Raw genomic sequence first — 26,650 nt, forward strand, 5'->3', positions numbered from 1 at the left:
CCATTCCAATTTAAACTCCGCCCACCTTGAGACGTTGCAGTCAGTATTGTTTTCCTAACGAAGACGTAGATATCTTGACTGAGCTATACAGTATATTTAACATACACTGTGTACATAATTAGGCATAATTTCTTGACTCATGCCGAGTGATGTGTGTTCGTTAGGGAGGACATCTGCTGTCCCGGAGTAAAAAGGCGTAGTCCCTGACTCCTAGAAGTCAGTCCTTGCTCATCCGACAAAAAGGAGACATTTCGGATCCGGCTTACTACAGGCCAATTGCTTTTACCTCCCTGCTCTCCAAGATCATAGAAGGCATTATTAACTGCAAACTCTTGCTTCTTCTCTGCATATAGTGACTCTTTTCTAACGACACCCAAAGACATGTCAATACCAACCCATATAACCAAATTGTAGAACCGCAAGGTTTTACAATCCCGGTACTAAATACACCACAATCTAGTGATACTAACAATAAAACTTCAGCACCTTACGAGACAAATTTATTCCACAAAAAACAGCCTTACACACTCTTTCGTAGAAAATAGTTATAGCGCGATGCAAAGTGCATACAATTAAATACAACGCCATCTATCAAGTGAAAGTGTAAACATTTGGGATAATTTTGATTAAAGCGTAATGAACGAATACATTCTGAACACCCACCTTAACGACCAGTAACACTCCTCTTTTTTAAACCTGTGGTATTGAGAAAGGATGGCTGCTTACTTACTTATACAATCCATCCTAGTTTGTCCTGTTATACAAGATATAAATTAAAGAAAACAAAGAAAAAACAATATAATGATTTATTTTTACATAATATCTGTCGAAACGTCTACATTTGCCACTTGGATTCAAATAAATAGATATAGACGCACATAACTTACTGGTACAGTAGAATATAAATATTTAAAAAATATATCAATCTAAACCTTAAACTTATTCTTAATATTCATCAACATTCGATCATACAAATTTCCAACTACATAACAAGTTTCATTAAATCCGAATTAATTACTTGCATCATATAAAACTTCAAAATTATTGTGACACTTTCTGTAATATATAAATAGAACTTTCATGAAGAAATAGTCTTCTAACCAATATTAATGCTTATAGAACTTGTTGCTACTATCTTTTGCCATGTCGACAAGTGTTTGTGCAGGTTTGAATGGTGCTCCATATAATCCCTGATACTCCTCCATTTTTTTAACTAATTTATCAGCACCATATTGGTCCACCCATCTGTGAAATAGCAACATTATTATTTAAGTATTTGAAAACAAAAAAAATTACTTGTTCTTACATAATTTATGTCTAGATAGAGGCTTTTGCAGCTAGACAACCGATGAAAAAAGGCCAGGTTTATTACTTTAGTGTGCGTCACTTTGTGTTAGTGTGTGTGCATTGCTCAAAATAGAGGCTAGCTGTGGACCTCAATTTTTTTTTGACGTTTTCACAGCTGTCACAGTCTATCTAGATGTATAAATGTTCTAAGTTTTTATGATTTCAGTTATTCACTTCAATTCAAAAGTCCATCACAAGATACTATCTGCGTGGTGGACTTATCTTATGAATGACAAGCTCATGAAAGCAATAATCAACCCCAACTATTAAATCATACATTGATACCCAACTTAACTTTAATAAGACATCATTAAAATTTCAGACTGAAAAAAAAAGTTTTCCATTGAGAACCATGGCATATTTTCCGGTATTTCTAAAGATGTTACTATAGTGTCATGTCTTACGGAATTATATTGTGGGGTAGGGCTGCAGATATTGAAAACATGTTTGTGCTGCAGAAAAGAGCAATTCGAGCAATCTCTAAAATGCGTTCAAAGGATTCATTGAGAGAAAAGTTTAGTGAAATAAATATTATGACAGTACACTGCCAGTACATATACGAGAACCTCCTATACGCTCATAAAAATATTAGGCAATTTAAAAAGAATAGTGATGTACACAGTGTCAATACTCGAAACAAACATAAACTCGCAATTCCATCTACTAGGCTCCGTAAAATTGCTAAATCTTTTAAAGTGGATTGTGTTATATTTTATAATAAACTCCCAAATGAAATTAAAATATTACCTATTAAAAAATTTAAATGTGTCGTAAAAAATAAATTAACATCTAAGGCCTATTATAATGTGAAAGATTATTTGAATGATAAAGATAGTTGGAATTAATGTTCTAAATTTTGTTAATGAATATTGTTATACTCATTTGAATGCTATTGATACTTTTGTACTTCATCCTGACTTGCACTAAATAACTTATAAAGTTTTACAGTGAATAAAGATTTTATTGATTTTGACTTAATACACTTAAACCCCAATGTGACTCAATTAACTAAACATAAAGCTTTAAGGGTAAATGTATACACTTTTATAATAAAGTCCCAGACACTGTTCAGGCATTATCTATACATAAATTTAAATGTTTTATAAAAAAAAAGCTATTTCGTAAATCCTACTACTCCACAGCTGAATATCTAAGTGATCGGACAGCCTGGGACTAGATTATGATTATTTTATAGCAATAGCAATGACAGTACAATATTGTATATTTTATTAAAAAGAGCGCAAAAAAAAAAATGCTGGGAGAGTTTGTTGCGCCGCTTCTTCTCTCTCAGAGCGCCATTTGTTTCCGAAGCGGTAGTAGTATCTAGTATATTAGAAATGACATCAAAAAGAATCTAAAGGAATCCATTTTGAGAGAATAAATGCCTTTTATGTCTTAACAAGGAAAACAGGATGTATGTTAGAGGAAATTTACCTGAACGGTCCCCCGGTGAAAGGTGGGAATCCAAGTCCAAAGACAGCGCCAATGTCACCTTCGAGAGGGCTGTGCAATATCTTTTCCTCCAGTGATAGAACTGCTTCATTTACAAATCTACAACAAACAGATCATAATTATTGTTTTCAAGTATTTAGGCACGGTGGACACATTATTTTGTAGGTTTGGAATGAGAGTGACAACCGTACGGGTAGTGTCCAGCCTAGCGAAACTCTAAGAAAAAAGCTTACCAGTGGGAGGCTTCTTTGCACAGGATGCCGGCTAGATTATGGGTACCACAACGGCGCCTAATTCTGCCGTGAAGCAGTAATGTGTAAGCGTTACTGTGTTTCAGTCTGAAGGGCGCCGTAGGTAGTGAAATTACTGGGCAAATGAGACTTAACATATTATGTCTCAAGGTAACGAGCGCAGTTGTAGAGCCGCTCAGAATTTTAGGGTTTTTCAAGAATCCTGAGCGGCACTGCATTGTAATAGGCAGGGCGTATCAATAACCATCAGCTGAACGTCCTGCTCGTCTCGTCCCTTATTTTCATAAAAAAAAGCGATTCACTCGATTGTATAAAACGTGCAGCCATTGGTAGAATGACAGATGACGGCTATAATCTTGTAAAAAACAGAGACAGCCGAAATACACTACGGTATAAGCAACTGTTCGCTTTCAAACTTAGCCGGATTATACTTCGTAGCCATAATGCAATTACTTTTTCAAACTTATGTCACATCTCAGTGCACGTTTCAAACTAAACTAAAATTAAATTTTTACTCAGGCAGCCTCGCCTCTTATTACGTAGTATTTACATCCTCTTTGACTAAGGGCGCGATGACAGTCGGAGCAAAATACATAAATTCTAATTTTAAATTATTTTATTTTACTAATAATAGTATTATAGATCAGTAATAATAGTATTATTGACTGCCCTTGAAATAACAACTATTTATAATATTTAAAAAAGTAAATTGACAAGTTCAGATGTCTCCAATCACAAACGTAAAAAACGAGTTGAATCGATAAAAATTTAAACATTTCAAAATTTAGTCACTTTGATTCTTTAGAAAGTGTGTTGACAGTTGAAATACCAAGTAATTTAGTATTTTATCAATGAAATTCTCAATGTAAGGCTGAGTTGCATCATAGTAGCTGTTGTACTTAAAAGTTTATGTCAAATTTAACGTCATTAGTAACACTGACTTTAACATAGACTGCGGAATGTATTGCATTATCATATTCCTTGTCATAGTTAAAGTTGAAAAGTGAATTATAGTGTCAATATATAATTAAAGTGATATTATAAGAGTTGTAATTGGTATGCATATTATGTTCACATATATTGTGCTAATTGTATTATAGTGTATCTAGTTTATATATAATATTGGCTGTAGGTATGTTGGATTATAGGCTGGTGTATCGCACACATATGTAACTATCCAATTATACATATACACGTGGATTCTGTAAATGGCTAGCTATGACTATTAAGATTGTTTTGTAATGTTATGAAAGCTGTTGAATCTCCAAATATATAATAAATAAATAAATATCGAATATGTATTAGAAACTTTTAGACAGGTCGCTATTTAGCTATTTAATATTAACAATTGCTTTAACCGGCGAACTCTTATCTGATACAAATGAAGGATACAGTCAGCTGCCCTTCGCTGTTGTGTCGCTGTGTTTAGTATATTCAATTAATCTATACTAATATTATAAAGCAACAGTGTTTGTTTGTTTGTTTGAACGCGCTAATCTCTGGTACTACTCGTCCGATTTGAATGATTCTTTCAGTGTTGGGTAGTCCATTTATCGAGGAAGGCTATAGGCTAAGGCTATATTTGTTTTTTCAAAATTAGGGTACGTAATAAAATTGCTATTTTGTAACACAAGGTGTAAAATCGAAAACCTATTTTTGCGTGCGCTGCAAAAACTATTGACAATAGAACAAAATGATGTACAGGCTATAATATAGGCAATATTTTATTACTTATAAAACTATCGCGTGAATTATACTTTATATGGCAAAACAACGTTTGCCGGGTCAGGTAGTACATAATAATTGTCATTATTAGCTTACGGCCGTTTTCAATAACTTATCAACCCTTAGTTTAACTTACTAGATCCTTTTACGCTTACTTACATTTCAATAACCTATTGACAGATAGCATTGGACTATAACTATGGATAGATAAGATCTTATCATTAAACGGTGACAGCAATGTATCCGTAAGTTAAACTAAGGATAGATAGGTAATTGAATACGTTAATAGTTATTATTGGTACGTCATAATAATTATTTAAACCATTAATTGGTTTACATTGTGAGACTAGTGTGTGTAGTTAGTGGTTGGTGCTAATCTTAATATATATAAATTACGTGACACGTTGTTTGTCCGCGATGGACTCCTAAAGTAATGAACGGATTTTAATGGGGATTACTTCATCGAGTGCAGTTTTGTCCAACTTGAGAGATAGGATAGTTTTTATTTCGATTTGGGACCCATAATTATTTTTATTTTCAATATTTGTATTGTATGGACAAATTTTCTATCAAAGAATTTGGTGACGCACAGACACTCATCACGATATCTCTGATGTATAAGGCGTAGAGACTTGAAATTTGGTAGGAATAGTCCTTTCGTGGAGTATAGTTCAGCTAAGAACGGATTTTACGAAATGCCAACTGCAAGGGTTTTTTTTTGTAACAGAATAACGTCTGTCGGGTCCGCTAGTATTATATATTGAAAAACATAGACATTAAACATTATAAAAAGCATAATTATTATTATTCTTATTTTAGTTATACCGTACCAATCCTGTATGTATCCTTTGTTGAATACGAAAAAAAATTAACTCATATAGAATTAAATAAATAATAACTTTAATTTCCGACTTATTTCTCATCTTTTTTACTTACACGATCCATAATACATAATATTATTTGCTGTGTATATATATAATTTATTTTAATTTATTTTTATAACAATTTTCTATAACTTAAGTACCTTAGTAATCTAATAAAAGTTAGGAATATTGCAATTTGCGTATCGACCAATCAGAGCAGAGCACGAGCCTCAAGCGGGGTCGAGGCGCCATCTTTACTTTGGCGAGGCCGACAGTTTTGTGGAGACATTCAAGTAATGGCGACTGATCGAGTTGGATCGTTGTAATTGTATTCGTCGGTTAAAGTAAGAATGGTGCCCTGAATCTGCTGGTGGAATCGGTCTTAATTGTTAATTATTGTGAACTGACAAAATATTGTTTAAATTTATATTAAAATAGTGTAAAACTGTGATCATCGTGTTTTGTGCTTGCATTTTACCCTGATGACGCCCACAAAGTCCGCAACCACTAATGACGGTGTTAACGAGAACAATGCTTCTCCGACACACACATATATATATATAAATTGATTGCCAATGAAGTCTATGACACTTTTTTTTATTCTATTTTATAATTTATTTAACCCGACGATACGAGACATTATTTCCGTTTACCTGGAAACCATTCTCAATTGTTGGTCCTCCACATTCGTTGAACCCTTTGGCTCCAGTGAATATTTATCTTTCAGCATTTGCACAGCATCTTGGTTCACATCCTTGTTCTTTGTGCCCTTCTCGTAAACATAGAAGCCTTTGCCAGATTTCCTTCCCATAAACCCGGACTTGACAAGATCTTGCATAATGTTCAGGTCTCCTCCACTAATTCGTTCGCCAAACGCCTTAAAAATTATTTGTTAAGTTATTATATTGAGTATTTTTTTAATCAAATCGACAAGTTATTCTTTAATGATAATATACAACGGCGAAAGTTTATTTATTTATTTATTAAAAAGGCTTACCAACTAGATATACCATTAATATAATAGTCATAACTACTTATAATTTAAAATTTTAATAAATTTAATACTTATATATCTAACGTATAGGGTTGCCTTCATTTAGTATTGCAAGTACTATTGTAAGTTTATACATCCAACATATAAGGCAGGGGTGGGACAGACGCCTTAAAGTGACGTTTTCAGAAGACTGTAGTGCCATCTGTTAGTTGGCCCGAAAATGAAAGCTTTGTCAGCTGTCACTCGCTTTAAAACCTTTCAACTTTTCTATAATTCTGTCACTGCCCACTGGTCATAAAATGGCGGCTACTTCTAAGTTCTAACGTTTGCGCATGTATGTAGCTCTCGTGTTCCATTTTGCATATTTACACTACTAAATCTATCTTTTATGTTCTATGTTGTGGCAAAATTAGATAACTAACTCTACGCGCAATTTCAACATGGTAAAAAATTTATGGTAAAAAATACCTACATTAAAAAGTAGAGTTAGTCATTAAAAATGAATTTTATAATTTCGAGCTTATATATATTTATTTTCGAGGTCAATCTCCAGATGGCGCTAGTTTTCAAATAGACAGCTCATAATGCGTAGAGAGGGTTCTCTTTTCCTTATATATTATTATACTCTTTGATATTATAAGGCTTCGATTTTTTTTTTAAATTGCTATATGTATTAAAATTTATATCTATACTACTATAACTATGGAATTTGCTATTATATACACAAATAAAATTTGAAAACAAAATTTTATGAACGATGCTTCAAAACAGAAGAGCACTCGCACGGAACGCGGGAGGTCGCGGTTTCGAGTCCCTCGTCGTTCATCAAATTTTGTTTTTAAATTTTATTTGTGTATTAATCCCAGAAGTGAGGGTTATCACTTTAAAACATAACAAATTGTTTACCGTTATATAATTTTGAAATAAGTGGTGAATTTGAGCCTTAATTGTTTCTGAAAAATCGTACATGTACATAGTACTGTAAATGTAATATATAAAATTCTCATGACGCGGTGTTTGTAGTTAATCTCCTTCGAAACGGCTTGACCGATCCTCATGAAATTTTGAGTGCATATTGGGTAGGTCTGAGAATCAGACAACATCTATTTTTCATCCCCCTAAATGTTAAGGGTGGTCCACGCCAAATATATTTTTTTAAAATTTTGTGTCATTTATTTTTTAAATTTGTTTGATTATGAGTCAGCACTAAAAAATACATACAACTACAAATTTTCACTCATCTACGATCAACAGTTACTTTTGTATCGCGATTTTAATATCGGCAATACAACGGTTGCTGGGTCAGCTAGTTTTACTATATATTTATTGCTGTACTGTGTATATCTGATAATATTATCCGATTATTAGCAAAAATGTGCACAGACTTAATTAATTAATTATAATAGAATTATAATTCTCATGAGTTTTATTTTGACAAAAAAAAGTGTGTGTGTGTGTGTCTAAATGTACTAATGTACGCAGGCAAGAATTTATTCTTCTTTAACGTAATAAAAAAATCCTGAATTTTTTATCCCTCGTGTAGGTTTGTAGAGAAAACAATATTGTAATCAAAAAGGCCGCATAAAATTATTTTTTATAGAATTAGAAAGATTTTTTTTTTCGTCTATTGGTTCTGGTTCAGTAGATATATGAGTTTCAAGAGGCTTTGTAGCTAAAGTATCATACAAATGGTCTAGCTGACCAGCTTACGTCAGGGTGTCGAATTTGCGTGACGGTGTGCTAGCGCATCGTAAAAATTCACACTCAAATTTTTTCCCTAACGCGCCAAACAAGGTAACTTTAAAATTCATGTATATATTTAATACCAAAATAAGTATTTTTATTGACGCCTATTTCTGCCGTGTAATGTGTAAGCATTACTGTGTTTCGCTCTGAAGGGCGCCGTAGCTAGTGAAATTACTGGGCAAATGAGACTTAACATCTTATGTCTCAAGGTGACGAGCGCATGTAGTGCCGCTCAGAATTTTTGGGGTATTTCAAGAATCCTGAGAGGCACTGCATTGTAATGGGCAGGGCGTATTAATTACCATTAGCTGAACGTTCTACTCGTCAAGTCCCTTATTTTAATAAAAAAAAAGTATTTTTATTATGATTATAATGTGTACTTACTTTAGCCAGGTCAACTGCGATATGGGCCCCTACATCTATTCCCACTTCATCAGCCAGAGTGGCTGCACCCACAGGAAAACCGAATTCCTTTGTCATCTTGTCCAGATCCTTGGGATCTACTCCTTCTTGTAACAACCTGCCCATCGACCAAACAAATCATTGATTATACAAATTGAAGTTGTACCAAAGAATATGTAATAGTATAATTGCAAAAGTCTCACCCCGCAAAGTCAATTAAAGAAATAGGGACTCTTGCGGCCATACAATAAGGTGTAATTCAGATCGCACAGCGATATTAACCTACATTTTTATTCACCTAGAAGTTGCCTCTCTTTCTATCGCGTGACTCTTACCTCTTCTGGTGACATTAGGGTTAACAAATTAGTTGAACTTACTGGGCAAATGACACTAAACATGTCTCAAGGTCACGAGCATAATTATAGTGCCTCTAAGAGTTTTTTGGGTTTTTTCAAGAATTGTAATGGGTATTAATTAAAATCAGCTGAACGTCCTGCTCGTCTCGTCTCTTATTTCCATAAAAAAAAGTCATTGTTGTCGTTCGTCGTCTTATTTTCATAAAAAAGAAGTCATCCATCGGGTGTTGTGTAGGTGGAGGACTGTATTTTTATTGTATAGTGTATTTGGAATGAATTAAGGCTATTATTAAGGATATGTAAGTAAAATAAAGTCACTAGCCACATTGTCTTGGGGGTGACAAACAATAAAAGATTTATAACAAGATTTTATGACGATACGTCACTCGAACGGTTAGCTCAGTTGGTAGAGCACTGGCACGGAACGCCAGAGTGGGTTCGAGCCCCGCATCGTTCATAAAATGTTGTTTTCAAATTTTATTAATAAAAGATAGAAACAAATCCCACCTGATGGCTTCACTCAGCATGGTGGAGAGTATTCTGGTGGTGTAGAAACCAGGTCCATCACCCACTGTGATGACCACCTTGCCCTGCTTGAGACCGATGGCAACAGCGGCGGCCGCGGTGTCGTCACTGGTAGTGGGGTGACGAATTATCTCCAGCAGTTGCATTTTGTCCACGGGTGAGAAATAGTGCATGCCTGCATTTAAAGTTAGAACATTGTCACACATATTACAAAACAAAGTTCTCCGCCGCATCTGTTACCGATAAACTCAAAAACTACTGCACCGATTTTCATGCTGTTTTCACCAATGGATAGCATGGTTCTCAAAGAAGATTTTAGTATATAATTTGTTAAGTTTTCGTATACATATTTGTATAAATTAACGATATTTGTTGGTGACGGAAAAAAATAGGCCGTCTGGGGGCTTTCAACGAAAACGCTGTCTAAATTCTTTGAGATATAACAAAATAATGTATGGTGGAATTGTGTATTTTATATAGGTCTATAGAAAAGTCCGGGATGGCATATGTCTATTTCTTAAGGATAACATACTTATACTTAATACTTAAAAAATTGGCAAGTATAAAGCGGTAATGTAAAAGCTGTTTACACAAATACGATATTAATCCTTATTATATAATCATATGGAAATTCGTTATAACAAATTTCCGTTGGCTTTAGACTATATTATTTCCGAATACTTACATCAGTTCTCTTCTGTTAACAGAACAGCATCTGTCGGGTCAGCTAGTACATAAGAATTGTAAGATTCAACAGCAGATAAAAAGAAAGGTAAGAACACTCTATTGTTCTCGCAACGTAATGAATTTGGAATTTCCATACAAGTGTGGAAAGTATGTCATTGCCTTCACGAACCTCGTCTTGGGTCAACAATATGGAAAAGACAATCCCGCAAGTGCATCGAGATATGTTGTATTAGTGTTACTTTTGAAGGTTAGTTTTAAATTTATAAGATTGGATTTACTATTGGTCTCCCCTGGGCTCCAACTAGATACCGCAGGTGTAGTCGCAAAGTGCGGCAACTAATACTACGCCCGAGAGGGCGTACTCGAGCCAGTCTCGAACAATGTGTGACACAAGAATGAATTGTGATAAACTTTGCTAATAATTTAAACTAAAATGCCGGGTTGTGTAGTAAAACTTTGTAAAAATAATACTACAAGAAATATGAAAGACATTTATCTGCAGTAAGGATTTTGTATTTCATTAATTTCAACGTTAAATAACACGAAGCGTTTGTTACAAAATTTGAAAGATGCCATTGTGTGTCAAGATGCCACGCACACAAGCATCTAATAATTGCCGTAATAAAAAAGCTATTGTTCTTAGGTAGTGCGGTATCTAGCTGGAGACCAAACCTTAATCTAAGGTTTTAAATTTATTAACATTGTTTTTTTTTTTATAATATAATATTGACACACTTTTTCACCAAAGTATCTTGCCTAAAACCAGGCATAGCCTACAGGCTACTGAGCTACGGGATTAGAATCTTTTAGCTCAGTAGGCAGGGTCACTAACCACTGGGCTAAATGGGTCGTCAGTTAATCAACACATATTTTCTCAAGTATGTCAAGATTTCATCTGATACGAGTAATAACGTTCTATAACATAATATATTTCGCAGTCTGACAATGTAAGCACACTTTTCTCCTAAGTCGTACGTCAACTGTCACAGTCCGAATCGGGTTCGAAATTCAACATACGAACTGAATAAATGTTTTTCATTACTCATACTCGGAAAGTAATGTTGATTTGATCTGATTATTGGGTGGAAAATGCTGCTTCCCTCCATAGAGAGGGAAAAACTCATACAAATTACTTCCCACCTAAGGACCGGAATGAACTTTAAAAATAGAACTGCTGTGAAGAGTTTTATATAAAAAAGAACTAATTAAAAAAAATGCTGCGGCCATGTGACTTTCTAAACAGCCAGTGTGAACTTAGCGCAAACTTCTTTGAGCGGAATAAACCGCAACAATTAACTACGTGGTAAGTTCCATATTTGAAATTTAAAAAGTCGACATAAATTGGCGGGATACTAATCTATGCTTAGATAAACAACTAGTTTTATTTTCGTCATATTCGAAATGAAAAGTAGAGGGTTTCACTCGGGTAAAAGTATCAATTCCTACTCGGACTATAGCCGACCTCGCTGCGCTCGGGCGTCTAAATACCTCGGGAACTGATTCTTTTGACCCTCGGTTAACAATCTACTATTACATTGCTGCTTATTGACCAATAATATTTTAAACAACTGGAGTAAATGCGGCAATGTAGTAGTCGAATTATAATTTGTGGCATGGTTCATATTTCAGCTTTGTTTTTGTACTACTTGATTTGTCTATATGTGTAGAACGTCTATGGATACGACCATAAATATTTAAAGAATCATAAAAAAAATTGACAAGGTAAAACCCACCGATAACTTTTTCAGGCCGACTACTGCCCGCTGCAATCTTAGTTATAGGGATAGCGCTTGTGTTGGTCGCTACAACACAATGATGTGGCACCACAGCCTCAATCTCCTTGATAACTTTGTGTTTTATGTTGATATCTTCAAACACCGCCTCAATGACACAGTCTGCAGTCTTGAACTTTGCGTAGTCTAATGTTGGCAGCAAGTTTGATAAATACTTGTCCTTCTGTAAACTGTATTAGAAATAGTCACTGTAGTGAGATTGCATAGCCACTTTGTGACCAATCCGCCGTCCTTATCACAGCTGGTCACATATTTTGAGTCACTATCTACCTAGTGTAATGTCACATATTTCGCAATTTTACATTTAGAAATTTATTAAATTTAAAGAGTATGTTGTGTTCCCAGATTATTGTTATATTTCTATTTAAATACTTTTTCTATAAAATCATCATTAAATCAAACAAGCGTATGAAAATTAACAAAACATAAAAAAAATAAATTTAGTGTTGTAATACTTTGAAATAATGTGACGTCACAAAATTTGCAACCCCTCCCCGCCCTTTGTCACACAATGTTACACTTTTTGGACCTCTTCCCACCCCCTTAACGTGTGACGTAATATTTGAATGGCCCCTTTGTCATTGCCCTTAGAATCAATTACCGGCTGCAGTTTCCTCGAACCGATACGACTGAGGCACCTTCAAGATTAGAGCATACCTACTCCCATCATAAAGGCCGGCAACGCATCTTTTGACCTCTTGTATCGCAGAATCTCAACATTTGAGCGTCCTACCCATTTGCCCCCTTTAATATATAAAAAAAATCCAAGTAAAATACTTCCTAAAATTATAGCTTTGGGGGTCAATTATCGTAAAATTATTTAGTCCTCACATGTATATCAGACATCGTCGTATGAAACATTTGCCCAATAATCGTTATACTGTCTCCCATACCACTCACGACGTCCGCCTAGGAGTAATACCACCTCCCTATCGTTTGATTACCAAAATAACATACCTTTAATAAGCTTGTATCATAGTCTGCTATAATATTATAAGCTTACTTATGAAAAAATGACTATTAATTTTCATAGCAAAATACTATGCGATTATATTATCTCCGGACCTGAGGTCGATGAAGTCACATCGTCGCTTTGGTATGGTGTGCAAAACAAGTATCACTGAGACACAAGTCTCTTTCCCGCCTAAACCACTGATCGTATCGACATGAAACTACCACGGATCGATGCGCAATTTATCCTAGATGGTTAATGGCTACTTATTTTTTTATTGTTTAATTTATTTCCCAGCGAAGCGGGCGGGAACGGCTAGTTATTAATATATAAACAACGATTTATTTTGTCACTATCATAGATTGATGTAAAGGTGTTGCGTTGTGATGCTATTATTGTTATTACAAAGCCGAAAAATCAATGAAAGAATCTGGGTTGCGTAAAAAAAAGTTTAATTTTTCTGGTAGATCTATTATAGTGACATAGAACAACAGAAACTACAGAACTGTTAAAACAAAAGTCAATAGGTAACAATGAAAACTACAAAAACTAATCAGTGATAGCACGAACATACGACATTTTTCACCGGTAATAAAACTGCAAACTGTACTGACGCAACAATATGTAAAAATATATGTTTAAAAATATGTTAAAAAAATATTATACTGACAATCTGGACACATTATATATCAACACTTAAATAATAAGAGTCCTTAGTAATGTTAAATAATACTGTACATCTATTTAAGTTACTAAATCTTATAATTAAGGTAGCTCAGATTCCACAGACAAACCATCGAGATGGTTTTGTGGGACCATTATTTTATTTAGTCATTGTAATGTCAAAGCTGTAATAAATAATTAATAAAAAAAAAACAGTACGACCTCGAGGGGGTGAAATGGGAACAGAGAGGGGGGGGGGGGGATTCACGTTCCAGCGAGATCCAGAGATAATTTAAAAACATCAAGATTCAATAAAAAGCTTAGGAATACAGATAATTTTACTTACGAAGAAATCCGTTTCCTTTTCACGCTATTGACAAGGCCATTTTGTATTTGCCCCATTCCTCTGTACAAGCCTTCTTTAGTAGCATCCTTCATAACAACACTGTATCCTTTGTCAATAGATACCTGCACTATACCAGCACCCATCAAACCGGCACCAAGCACACCAATCTAAAAAAAAACCTCTCTTATAAATATTAATGATTAATGTTAGTGTTGAAGGTCTCCAGGAAGGGATTAATGAAAATTGGAGAACTACTTTAACTGTAAATTAACTATTTATTAAAAGGCTCTAAATAAAATTACATCCGAGACTGTGAGACGCTGTAGTACCTACAGAGAGTGTAGAAAAAGGCGGTCTGTCAAACATATTGACATGTCTATGATATGTCAGTATGTTTGACAGACAGTTTTTTTTTATTGTGTTCTGTTTCATTGTCTTTTCACAACAATCAATTTCAATAATTAGTACCAAAGGTGTTTGCATGGAGACAGAAGAAAGAATTACCTACTTACTTTTCCTTATTAGATTTCCACATGTAATGTGTACCTACATTTTTTGTTTTGTTTATCTAAAACTTTCTAAGCTTCTCCATGTCTGAGAGGACTTTTACTATGTAGAAATAAACTTATGAAAAATGTACCATCAGCAAAATTGTTTCATGACCCACTTTGCTGACAATTCTTTTAAAATCATTAAAACAGTTAGGTTTCCTATTTACACGAAAAATAATGTATGACAATAAGTGGACAGTCAGTATCCAATAAAATAATAACTGAAGGCCTGCCATCACCTTTTAATTAGCAATTCAATTCCGATGCAGTTCAGTTTAGGTACCTAAACTGAATCGCTAAGATTCGTACTACGAAGTGTCTATAACTGAATTGCGTTTGAATCGCATATGGAAGAATGAACGAAATAAATTTGTCTATGATCCGCGGTGTGAGAAAGAGATGACACTTACTCGATCCATATTATGCGTTGCATTTCGAAACCTTACATGATATGATTATAGCGGTTTTTTTGTGTAGAAATTACTACAAATACATTTTAAAATTGCACTTTATAGCGTCAAATTATAAACCATTAAGGAGTTCATTTTAGGTCGTCAATTGAATCGCAATAAGAGTTCTAGTAGGCCCGCTGTTACTTAGGAAATGTATATTCAAGTGAATATTAACCTACTTGTTTATTATGACTTATGGACGGTAGAGGTAAGGAGAATCTGTATATATGAAAAACTGTCCGTCAAAATTAATTAAATTAGGGTGGCGCTACAGTAGCATTAGGGTAAATCTTGAAAGAAGTTCGGACTAATCACTCAAGGTGCACATTTCCCTATAATAATTCTTTAAGGTTATATTTACTACATTATTTTGTACAGTTGAAGTTGCTGAAATTTTCAATAATTATCTACAATTTTTTTTATGGAATAGCGAGGACAAACGAGCTTATGGGTCACCTGGTGTTAAGTGATCACCACCGCCCACATTCTATTGCAACACCAGAGGGATCAAAGGAGCATTGCCGGCCTTTAAGGACGCGCTTTTTTTGAAGGTACCCATGTAGTATCGTCCCGGAAACACCGCACATGGAAGCGCACATTCCATAGGTTTACATTCACCATACTTCACACCATACCCTGTGCCTACACCAGCGCCATTGTGGAAGTTTTTTGAACTGTTATATACAGCATAAGCCGGACACTTTTTTTAACTTTTCTCCCTTAAGAGATGATTTTGCTTATCTCTACCCTACATAATTATGACTGTAGGAAAATTACATAAAAGTTTAATATTGTGAATAGTACCTATGACCAGAATAAAAACGGCGGTTAGCGATTGACAACCCACCGCCTATCTACCTCAAGGGTTCCGGAGGTATGTTTGCATGTAATCACAGAGTGACACACTCTTACCACTATGATGAGAATCAATGGTTCTACAGCGACAGCATTTTGACTTTGAATGAACTTTTTCTTTCTGATTGTGTATGTAATAATATCTATTCAAATACAAATATTTTCATTCGTAATAGATTTCATTTTTATATCTATAAATAAAGCTTCCATGAAAAATTATATTAATGACCCGACAGACATTTTTCTGTATATAATAAATAAAATATTGTTTTTATATGAATTTGTCAATAATATATCATAACAATAAAAATTATTTCGTAAAATATGCACCCTGCTGTCTCAATGAAATTGTTTCACAGCAGAACTGTCAAACCGTGCGTCAATAAATTCTCTCATAGAAATTATGTATGGACACATCAAAGGAAAAACAAATTTGTTGTTTTTATTTAATTTAGCAGCATTTTCCTATTTATTCACCTTTTAAACCTTCTCTGGACTTCCACAAATAATTCAAGACCAAAATTAGCCAAATCGGTCCAGCCGTTCTCGAGTTTTAGCGAGACTAACGAACAGCAATTCATTTTTATATATATAGATAGATATGATGAAGAACACATGAACATTTTGTAGTAGATCTACATAAGATTTACATTTTCTTCATAAATCATATTAACCTTTATCTTTTATTTAATTAAAAATGTTTTGAAGCCCTGAAACTTTGTTTACATTCTTTATCTCGACTCGTTGGCCTTACAATAAATAAATAAATAAATAAATAAATACGGGTATGAGTCATGGCGTGCTTAAGGGTAAACTTTCGAATTAAGAGAAGTCCTGTGGGAATATGTATATGGAATATCCTAAAGGCCTGACACCGATCAAATGACACACTCTAAGCATGTTGGTCTACTGAAACGTGACATTGGCGAGTTGTGGTGCCCCTTCCACAGAAGCCACTAGAAAGAATAGAATAGAATAGAAATTATGTATGGACACATCAAAGGAAAAACAAATTTGTTGTTTTTATTTAATTTAGCAGCATTTTCCTATTTATTCACCTTTTAAACCTTCTCTGGACTTCCACAAATAATTTAATTTAAATAATAAGACCTAAATTTGCCAAATCGGTCCAGCCGTTCTCGAGTTTTAGCGAGACTAACAAACAGCAATTCATTTTTATATATATAGATAGTGAAAACCTTATCAAAATCCATTGGGTGGTTTCACAGTTAGTGGATATACCTGCACACAGACCATGAAAAGTTACTTTGTTGTATATTATGTAAGGAAATATGATTGACATACCGTTTTAACATCTACTTGTGGCTTTCCAAACCTATTTTTCTTGCATTCGGTCTGACCTCTGAATAGACTAATTAAGCCCTTGCTCTGAGGTGTCATGGCTAGTTCACCAAAACCTTGGGCCTCAGCTTCGTAACCTTCTACAGGCCCCTTGTCTACTCCAACTCTTACTACTTCAAGAATCTGGAAAAGGTAAATTTAGAATTGCCTTTGTGCAACTTTTTAACTACACAAACATATTATTTAATAACTTATGAAATTCTTTATTTATACTAATGTATTCATCTGAAGCTTCTGTCTGTATAAATATAGACTGACTGAGAAATTAAAAAAACTAAAAAGCACGCTTTATATAAAATTCAACTAAAAAATAGAAAATAAATTTAAATTGAAAATAGTGTAAAAAAAAAATTTAATTGTAAAAAAAAGCGTGGGGTGTAGAAGAATTATTATTATAATAATATCTTAAAAAGCACCCCACGCTTTTTTGCGTGCTTATTAGTTTTTTTAACTATTACTTATTTTTCATTTTTTATTCAAATTAGTGTAATGTCATCGGTCCTCGATAAATCTACAAAGTTTGAACGAAATCTAGCCGTTTAAAGTGGGTCAAAATCGCGCCCAAAGAAGTCGGTTACAAACATACAAACATACAGGTGAAGCTAATATAAAGCGTATAAAAATGCACTATGCTCAAGAAAGGCTTGTCTTGTTGAAAATTGGTGCAATCTTAGTATGACCATATTAGCAATTTCAAAACGCTGTATTATATATTATTATCAGTTTTTTTTTTATGAAAGATAAAGCTGTCATATAAACTCAAATAATTTTATTCAAAATAGAATTTAAAGTGACTAATGAACTTTGAAAATTACCAGCCATTCCAAACAGTATGCCTCAGACCTGAGAGTAACGGGTGTAAGAAACTCAGCTGGCTTTTTTTTTAAATTTGGTTAAAATATAATATGTAATACTATACAATAAAATTTATTATTAAGTACCCTTAGGGTCTTTGCTCCATTCCTAGTTTGTGGTATCATTAAGAAAGTCATTTATGTTATATGTAGTAACATTTACCACGTAAACGTTTTTTAAAAATTCTTTTTAATTTCGTACCAAATTTGTTTTGTACATTTTCTGAGATTATGTTGTAAATGCCTATACATCACCCAATCATTCGGTTATGTTGATTCCTTATGGTAACATGGTATGATTGTCTAAAAAATTTATTAATGCACATATGAACATAAAGACCAACAAGAATATGTATAATAATTTGTTATGTTTTTAAAGTGATAACCCTCACTTCTAGGATTAATAGACAAATTAAATTTGAAAACAAAATTTTATTAATGATGCGGGACTCGCACCCACGACCTCTGGCGTCCGTGCTAGTACTCTGCCAACTAAATATAGTATACGACAAGCATTTGAACTGAAAATTACATCAGAGCAGGTAGTCCTTAATATTTTAAAGGCTATCAAAACTAAAGCTATGGGTGTTGATAAATTAGACATTGACATGATTTTACTTACCGTTGAAGTTACTCTGACTATAATAACAAATATCATTAACACGTCAATATTAACTCATAAATTCCCTTCTTGTTGGAAAAACGCACTTGTTAAAACTATACCAAAAAAAACATCTGTTAATGGACTAAATGATTTACGACCAATTTCTATTTTACCCGTACTATCCAAATGTTTAGAAAAAGTAGTCCTAGATCAAGTGGTTGCTTATCTCGACAGTATAAAAGTAATACCAAAATATCAATCTGGGTTTCGTAAGGGTCACGGCACAGAAACAGCCCTTCAACATATCACTGATGATTTGACAGAAGCATCGGATATGGGATATAGTAGTATGCTAGTTTTGCTAGACTATTCTAGAGCCTTCGACTGTATTCCTTCAGAAATACTGCTGTCAAAATTAAAACACTATGGTTTCACCAAAAATACTTGCTGTTGGTTTGAAACGTTCTTGACCGGTAGAAGCCAAATGGTGGAAATTGAAGACAAAACTGGTAAAAAACTTCTTTCTTCGTTGCTGCCTGTGATAAGAGGTGTCCCACAGGGCTCTCTGCTAAGCCCGATAATTTTCTCCATTTTTACTGCTGACCTCCCCAAATATATAAAAACTTGTAAGTACCACATTTACGCTGATGACACGCAACTGTATTACTCTTTCAAAGGCAAGGATGTCAAAGACGCTATACGTAAAATAAATCAGGACTTGGAAAATATCTACAATTGGTCAAAAAAAAACTCGCTGTCACTTAATCCAGCTAAATCACAGATGTTAACCCTTGGAACAAAAAACCAAATTAAATATATATGTAACTGCAACGAAAAAGTAAAAATAAATGATATACCAGTAGAATATGTAAAAACTGCACGTAATTTGGGCCTGGTATTAGACGGAGAGCAAAAATTTATGGAACATGTTAACAATAAAATAAGAACTGCTTTCTATAAACTAAAAACACTATATAAAATAAGGCCATACCTAAAAGAGGAACTACGTACTTCATTGACTGAGTCACTTGTCCTCTCCCAATTCAACAACTGCAGTACAACATATGGTCCCAGACTTAGTTATAAATTGGAAAGTGCAGTGCAGTGGGTCCAAAATGCATGTATTCGATTCTCCTTTCATGTTCCAAACAGAGGCTATATAACTCCATATTTAAACAACAAACGAATACTTAATATGAAAGCTAGGAGAGAATTGCATTATTCCTGTAGTATAAAGAGAATTATCTATACCAAGCGCCCTGAAAATTTATTTGAAAAATTGTCCTGGAGCGGAAGTTCTAATTTAAAATGTACACGTTTTGCCTCTCAAAACTTATTAAATATACCATACTACAAAACAACAAGATATAGATCCAGTTTCAAATTCATGGCTTCCCATGGCATCCCGTATTTGGAATGATTTGCCACCACCTCTTAGAATGATAAAAAATATAAATCAGTTTAAGGGTAAATATAAAATGGCATTGTTAAAAAAACAACAGGAAGCTGAAAATTTTAATTATTGTGTATGGAAAGAACTTCCCTTATATAAATATTTTTCATAATTAAACCATAACATTTGCAACTCGTTTCATATTACATTTAAACTGACACATTGACACACACTCATATATTTATACAACACTCACACTCACAAATACACTCATAATTTATACAGAGGTTGATACATTTAGAAAAAATTTAGATCTGCATTGTTATCGTTATTAGTTTGCCCTCTTTACTATGTATCCCACCTTACATCTTAGGGAGATGGGAATGGCTGAAAACCAGCGCTGCATGAAAATATTATTTCAAGCAGCATAAGCTGAGCCTACTCCCTTTTGTCTTAATGTATGTTTTGTAATAAGCTGATATTGTATACTTAAATTAAGTACAAGGCAATAAATTTTATTATTATTATTATTATTAAATATTGGGGTTGAGCAGGTATCAACTGTAACGTAGATCCTGTAGATGAACCACAAACCTGAGAGTTGAACAAAGCATACAGGATTTCATGACGATACGTCACTCGAACGTTAAACACAGTTGGCAGAGCACTGGCACTGAATGCCAGAGGTTGTGGTTTCGAGTCCCTCATTGTTCATAAAATATTGTTTTCAAATTTTATTTGTGTAAGAATATAATATACAAAGAGGAATATATTATCAGCTGAGATAAAGAAATTCTAAGTAGGCTGCTAACACACCATTTATATTCGGGTTCGAATCCCGGTAGGTGCAAGCATTTATATGATGAATATGGATGTTTGTTTCCGAGTCATGGATGTTTAAATGTATTTATGTATGTTTATATGAATTTATGTATGTTTAAGTAAGTATATTGTATTAAATATATCATTGTCTTGTAACCCATAACACAGGCTATATTTGCTTAACTTGGGGCAAGATAATTTGTGTGAAAAGTATGTCAATATTGTTATTATTATATTATAATGTAAGTTAAACTATTTATTGAATTACCTTTAAAGGGGCAGGATACAAGCCACGAGATGCTTTCATAACCTGCTCTGTAGCTTTGTTAAATACAATATTCTTCACAAAATCCCACCCCATTACAGTACCCGTTACTGTTTCCATCAAACCTTTCTTCTTTTCAGTCTTTATTTTACCCGATGCAATATCTTTGGCAATCTGGACGGCTACATTTTCTAAATATTTTTGTGTATTTTCTACAGGTGTCCCGAGTCCTTTGTAAATAAAAAAAATATTAAAATTCTTACACATAATTTGTCTGCATTTGTATAAAGTTCAAAATATTTCTTATATTAATATAACAAATTTCAAGGGAGTTGCAAAAAAAATTGTGATAGTTTTCTACTTAACATGAAGAGTTTCACTCCGGTAGTTTATGTAATGTAAAGTTGAAATTGCAGAGGTTAAGATTTATTCCACCTAATTTTCAGTTAAGCGGGTAAAATAATAAGTTTTTTTGTGGTAGTTTTACTAGTGGGAGGATCCTTTGCACAGGATGCGTCTATTTCAGCCACAAAGCAGTAATATGTAAACATTATTGTGTTTCAGTGTCAAGGGTGCCGTAGCTAACTTACAGGGCAAATGAGACTTAACATCTTATGTATCAAGGTGATGAGCTCAATAGTAGTGCTGCTCAGAATTGCATGGGTTTTTCAAGAATTCTGAGCGGCACTGTATTGTAATGGGCAGGGTGTATCAATTACCATCAGATGAGCGTCCTGCTCATCTCATCAAAAAAAAGTTGTGAGGGGTAAGTATGACATATCAAAATTGCTTGAACTTATTCTATTTAGATTATGAGTAATAGAAATATGAATCTTAGTGATTAAAGAAAGCTGATATTTTTCCTCAAGTAGAGGTCTTTGAGGTTCGATTTAAATAAGTTTTTCTGTACACCAATTACCTGGTCCTAATGGAGAAACTAGTAGATCAACAATTCCTAACTTTTTTGCTTTATCAGCTTTAACAGTTTTTCCTGTTAGTGCCATATCTAATGTAGTTGGGATTGAAGTCAACTTTGGTAATCTGGAATGGATTAATATTTGATTAATTGACGCATACATTATCAAATTATATTTACAAGAAAATTAACACCTCAGTACAGATAAATTATTTTTTCTGTGATATTTTGCTACAGCTACCAGTGGGAGGCTTCTTTGCACAGGATGCCGGCTAGATTATGGGAACCACAACGGCGCCTATTTCTGCCGTCAAGCAGTAAAGTGTAAGCATTATTGTGTTTCCGTCCGAAGTGCGCCGTAGCTAGCAAAATTACTGGGCAAATGAGACTTAACATCTTATGTCTCAAGGTGACAAGCGCGATTGTAGTGCCACTCAGGAAATTTGGGTTTTTCAATCATCCTGAGTGGTACAGCATGGTAATGGGCATGGCATATCAATTACCATCAAATCAACGTCCTGCTTGTCTCATCTCTTGTTTTCATAAAGCTGACTTCCAAATAAAAAAATTTAAAATGGGCATGATGTTTTTAATTGTTTTAGGATGTTTTTCTGCAATCCACTGGCAATTTTCTTAAAGAATTTCATACACCTTTAATTGTCATTTGTTCCTTTTCATTGTTAATGTGAGTTACATTTTAAAAATAGTATAATTTAGAAATAATGTAAAGTTTGCATTCAAAATTTTTCTCACCTTTGAGTACCACCACCACCAGGAAGTAAACCTAACATTACTTCAGGTAGACCAAATCCTGTTTTCGAATCCTTTACAGCTATGCGATAGTGACAGGCAAGAGCTGTTTCTAATCCTCCGCCAAGGCAACTACCCTGTATCGCTGCCACAAATGGTTTTCTAGAGGATTCCATTCTTTTGAAAATTGCATGTCCTAAAACAATTAAGCTCTCCTTATTTTAAATATTTTTTTATGTATAAGTAAAGCAGAGATTTCCTGGTCTAATTCTGGCTAATTCACTCATACTACAGATTATAACACAAAATAAATACGCAAGTCGACTGGGCCACTCTGGTTGCCTGGATGTTTGACTGTCTAAAGAAAAAAGCCGCTCTAGTTGCCCGGACGTTTCAGTAGATAGTCAAACAAATTAAAAAAAATGACAAAAACAATAAAAAAAAAACCACCCCTAACATTTAGGAGGATGAAAAATAGATGTTGTCCGATTCTCAGACCTACCCAATATGCACTCAAAATTTCATGAGAATCGGTCAAGCCGATTTCGAAGGAGTTTAACTACAAACAACGCGACATGAAAATTATATATGTTAGATTACTTTATCTAAAATATATACAATCAGAACTGAAAGTATTGCATACTTTAAGCAATTTATAAGAGCAACACTCTAAATAATGAGTGTTGCTAACCTTTTGTACTATTGCTACAGTATTTGTTTTATAATAATTTACAAACCGGTTTTTGCTAGTTTTACAAGTTCCTCTTTAGTTTTACAACTTTCAATCATACTAATGTCAGCGCCTGCTATGAAACAGCCGGGCTTTCCAGATATTAACACTGCTGCCTCTATTGCCGGATTAGATTCCACTTCATTTAAGATATTTGATACTTCATCCATAACTGCAGTGTTGAGTGAGTTGACCTGTTAATTCAAATAATTTTTATTTTGTTGAAACCTGTAACTGGCTATCAGGATAAAAATAATTTGTTGTTTTGATTAGGTGCCTACAAGATTTCTTAAACATTGTATAATTAATAAGATAATTAATGTAGACGGTATAATAAACATTTAAAGCATACTTGGTGGATCATGAGGCAAATATCAGAATACCTTCAATTGTTAAATTACATCTATATATTATAATGTTAGCAATTTATGTAGATTTACCTTCGCATTTGGAGTATCTAATGTGATTACGTATACTCCATTAACAATTTTACATTTAGTGTGAGATTGAGAAGCAGCAGCCGCAGCAAAGGTTCTGCTATAATGGCCTGGAAAGAAGACTTTATGTTAAAAAGATCGTTACATGCCTTAAATATAGTAAGTTGACATTAAGTGCACAAGAGCAAGTCTCACGACCCGTAAAATAAGTTTTCAAATTAGGAACATTAATTAATGTACTATAACCACTCACCATTGTATATTTTGAAGTTGCTTCGTTGTTTAAGAATTTTGAGTGCATTAAACATTTTACTGTTCGACATTTTCTTTGTTACACTAATCAAATATTTAATTATATTTTAAAAGTTTTTAACACTTGCGAATTTTCAACTCAGACTTTGAACCTAAACTTTCTTCATTCAACACTACTCAGAGAGAATATATTAAAAGTTTACAACCTTCAATCAAATAACACTTTGACATAATATTATGTGATTAGACAGTAGACAGTAGCAGACTAAACGTCAGCGATCAGCCAGAGGACATAACATTGAGAACTATTTTTGATACACAATATTTTTTTTAACGATGGCCAAGCCATAAACGTTAGAATAGTCAAAAATACATAATAAGTATGTTTACCTAAGACTTGAGACCCGTTCGCGCAGTTGGAATAAAACTTTTCACACATCTAAAGATCACCGCTCGAACGAACATAGTTACATTAGTCCTGGATAGGTGGTGCTGGTGGTAGTGATTTTTGAATATTAACTTGTTTTAGACTTCCATTTTTAAACAAATTGTTTGTTCTTATTATCTTAGTTAGCGCACTAAGTCTCTGTATATGTATTTTTATATTCGATAGATTAATTTTTTTATTGTTTGTTCGATTATTCAAATTGTTTGATCAGCTGTCTTCGTATTTTATTAATTTTTGAACGCCAAATCCATACATAAATTATTGTGGTACTGAAACAAGACTACCATCGAGTAGCGACGCTTGTGAAACCCCCGAGACATTACCAATGTCATATTAATAATTATTGCGGGAAATTAAAATCCCGCCTTTAACCAACAGAGGCGGATTAAATGCTGAGAGCGCCATAGGCAAGCAGCTCATAGCCTCACCTATATTTAAAATAACTCGTACTATGGTTTAACCAATAGCGCTGTACCGCGCCTTAGGAAAACGCGGTGAGGTGGGGGCCAAGAGCATGAGTTTAGATAACTTCGATATCGTCGGACAGATTTTACGATTTCGGCTTACAATATTTTAAAGCTTTAAGGTACGACTGGCATTTTCACCCCAAAATTATAAATTTCCTTATATAATAATTTCTGGCATTACACGCCAGTCGTATGAATTACATTATTGAAGAGGATAAAATTGACTTAAATGCAGTATATCTATATATATTATTTACCCAATTAACTAACCTTAATATATTATAGTTACCTATTTCGACCTCGATAGTATGCTCGTAGATTGTAGCCTAGATGTCTGCCGTAAGCGTGGAAAGTCCCGGATTTCATTCTCGGTCAAATTAAATCAAATCAAAATCACTCAATGTCACGGAAAGAAAAATAAATAATTAAAATAAGCCTTTGTTGCTGTTATTTTGAACTTAATTAACATAACATATTAAAAGTTTAATAGAGGTAACAAAATATCATTAACTTAAACTATCAATCTATCGTTGGCATTCGGATGTTCTCTCCTTGTAACAGCTTGTCTTTCGACAAAAGCCTCCTCTAAGGCTTTCCACTTGCCTCTATCTTTTGCAATACGTAACCATTCTGGGCCCGCTGCTTTCTTAAAATCATCTTCCCATCTCTTTGTCTGTCTTCCTCTGCTTTGTGTGCTTTCTCTAGGGTACCATTCAGTTATAATTTTGGTCCATTTCTCTGTCTTTTCTCTCAAGATATGTCCTGTCCAGCGCCATTTCAATTTTCTGTATACTGTTTGAACTTTTTTGAACTTAGTTATCCCTTTTATCTTATTTATCTCTACTCTATCCCTTCTCCGTACTCCCAATACGCTTCTCCCTATCCCATTCTGAAATATATTGATTTTATTTCGTATGTCAGACATGGCAGAATACAAGCATTAAAAACTTTGCGTTTCTCTGACATTGGCATCTGTTTGATTTTCATTATTTCACTTAACGACCAAAATCTCTTCCTTGTGTTAGCTATTCTTCTTTCAATTTCTTTCCGCATGTTCTCTGTTGGTGATACTAATTGCCCTAAATAAATATATTCGTTTACAATTGCTGGTTATTTATTGTAATAGCCTCTTTTGATGGAGAATTGCTCATTATTTTTGTTTTCACTACATTCATGGAGAGACCTGCATTTGCACTTTCATCTGATAATTGTTGTAGCATTCTTTCCAGTATATTTGGACATTCGGAGAACAGTATTAAATCGTCCGCAAATCTCAAATGACTTAACTTCTCTCTATTCACGTTAATTCCGAATGTGTCCCAGTCTAGTCTCCTAAAGATCGTCTCGAACACAGCTGAGAATAATTTCGGTGATATAGGGTCACCTTGTC

The 26,650-nt window shown here is 33.9% G+C and overlaps 1 protein-coding gene across 1 annotated transcript; it reads right to left on the reverse strand.

Annotated features, from left to right (window-relative positions):
* Positions 1-792: 792 nt before the first annotated feature.
* Positions 793-24,512, reverse strand: LOC126968911 (trifunctional enzyme subunit alpha, mitochondrial). The gene is made up of 14 exons (XM_050814105.1): positions 24,347-24,512; positions 24,097-24,203; positions 23,664-23,850; positions 22,930-23,122; positions 22,180-22,301; positions 21,264-21,490; positions 17,266-17,445; positions 14,103-14,269; positions 12,082-12,311; positions 9,644-9,836; positions 8,763-8,898; positions 6,292-6,515; positions 2,782-2,898; positions 793-1,245 (listed from the first exon to the last, which is right to left on the reverse strand). Exons 1-14 carry the CDS (start codon positions 24,414-24,416, stop codon positions 1,107-1,109), a joined length of 2,292 nt encoding a protein of 763 aa, XP_050670062.1. The 5' UTR covers positions 24,417-24,512; the 3' UTR covers positions 793-1,106.
* Positions 24,513-26,650: the final 2,138 nt, after the last annotated feature.

The sequence above is a fragment of the Leptidea sinapis genome, chromosome 17 (genome assembly GCF_905404315.1).
Source record: "Leptidea sinapis chromosome 17, ilLepSina1.1, whole genome shotgun sequence".
Classification (NCBI taxonomy): Eukaryota; Metazoa; Arthropoda; class Insecta; order Lepidoptera; family Pieridae; genus Leptidea; species Leptidea sinapis.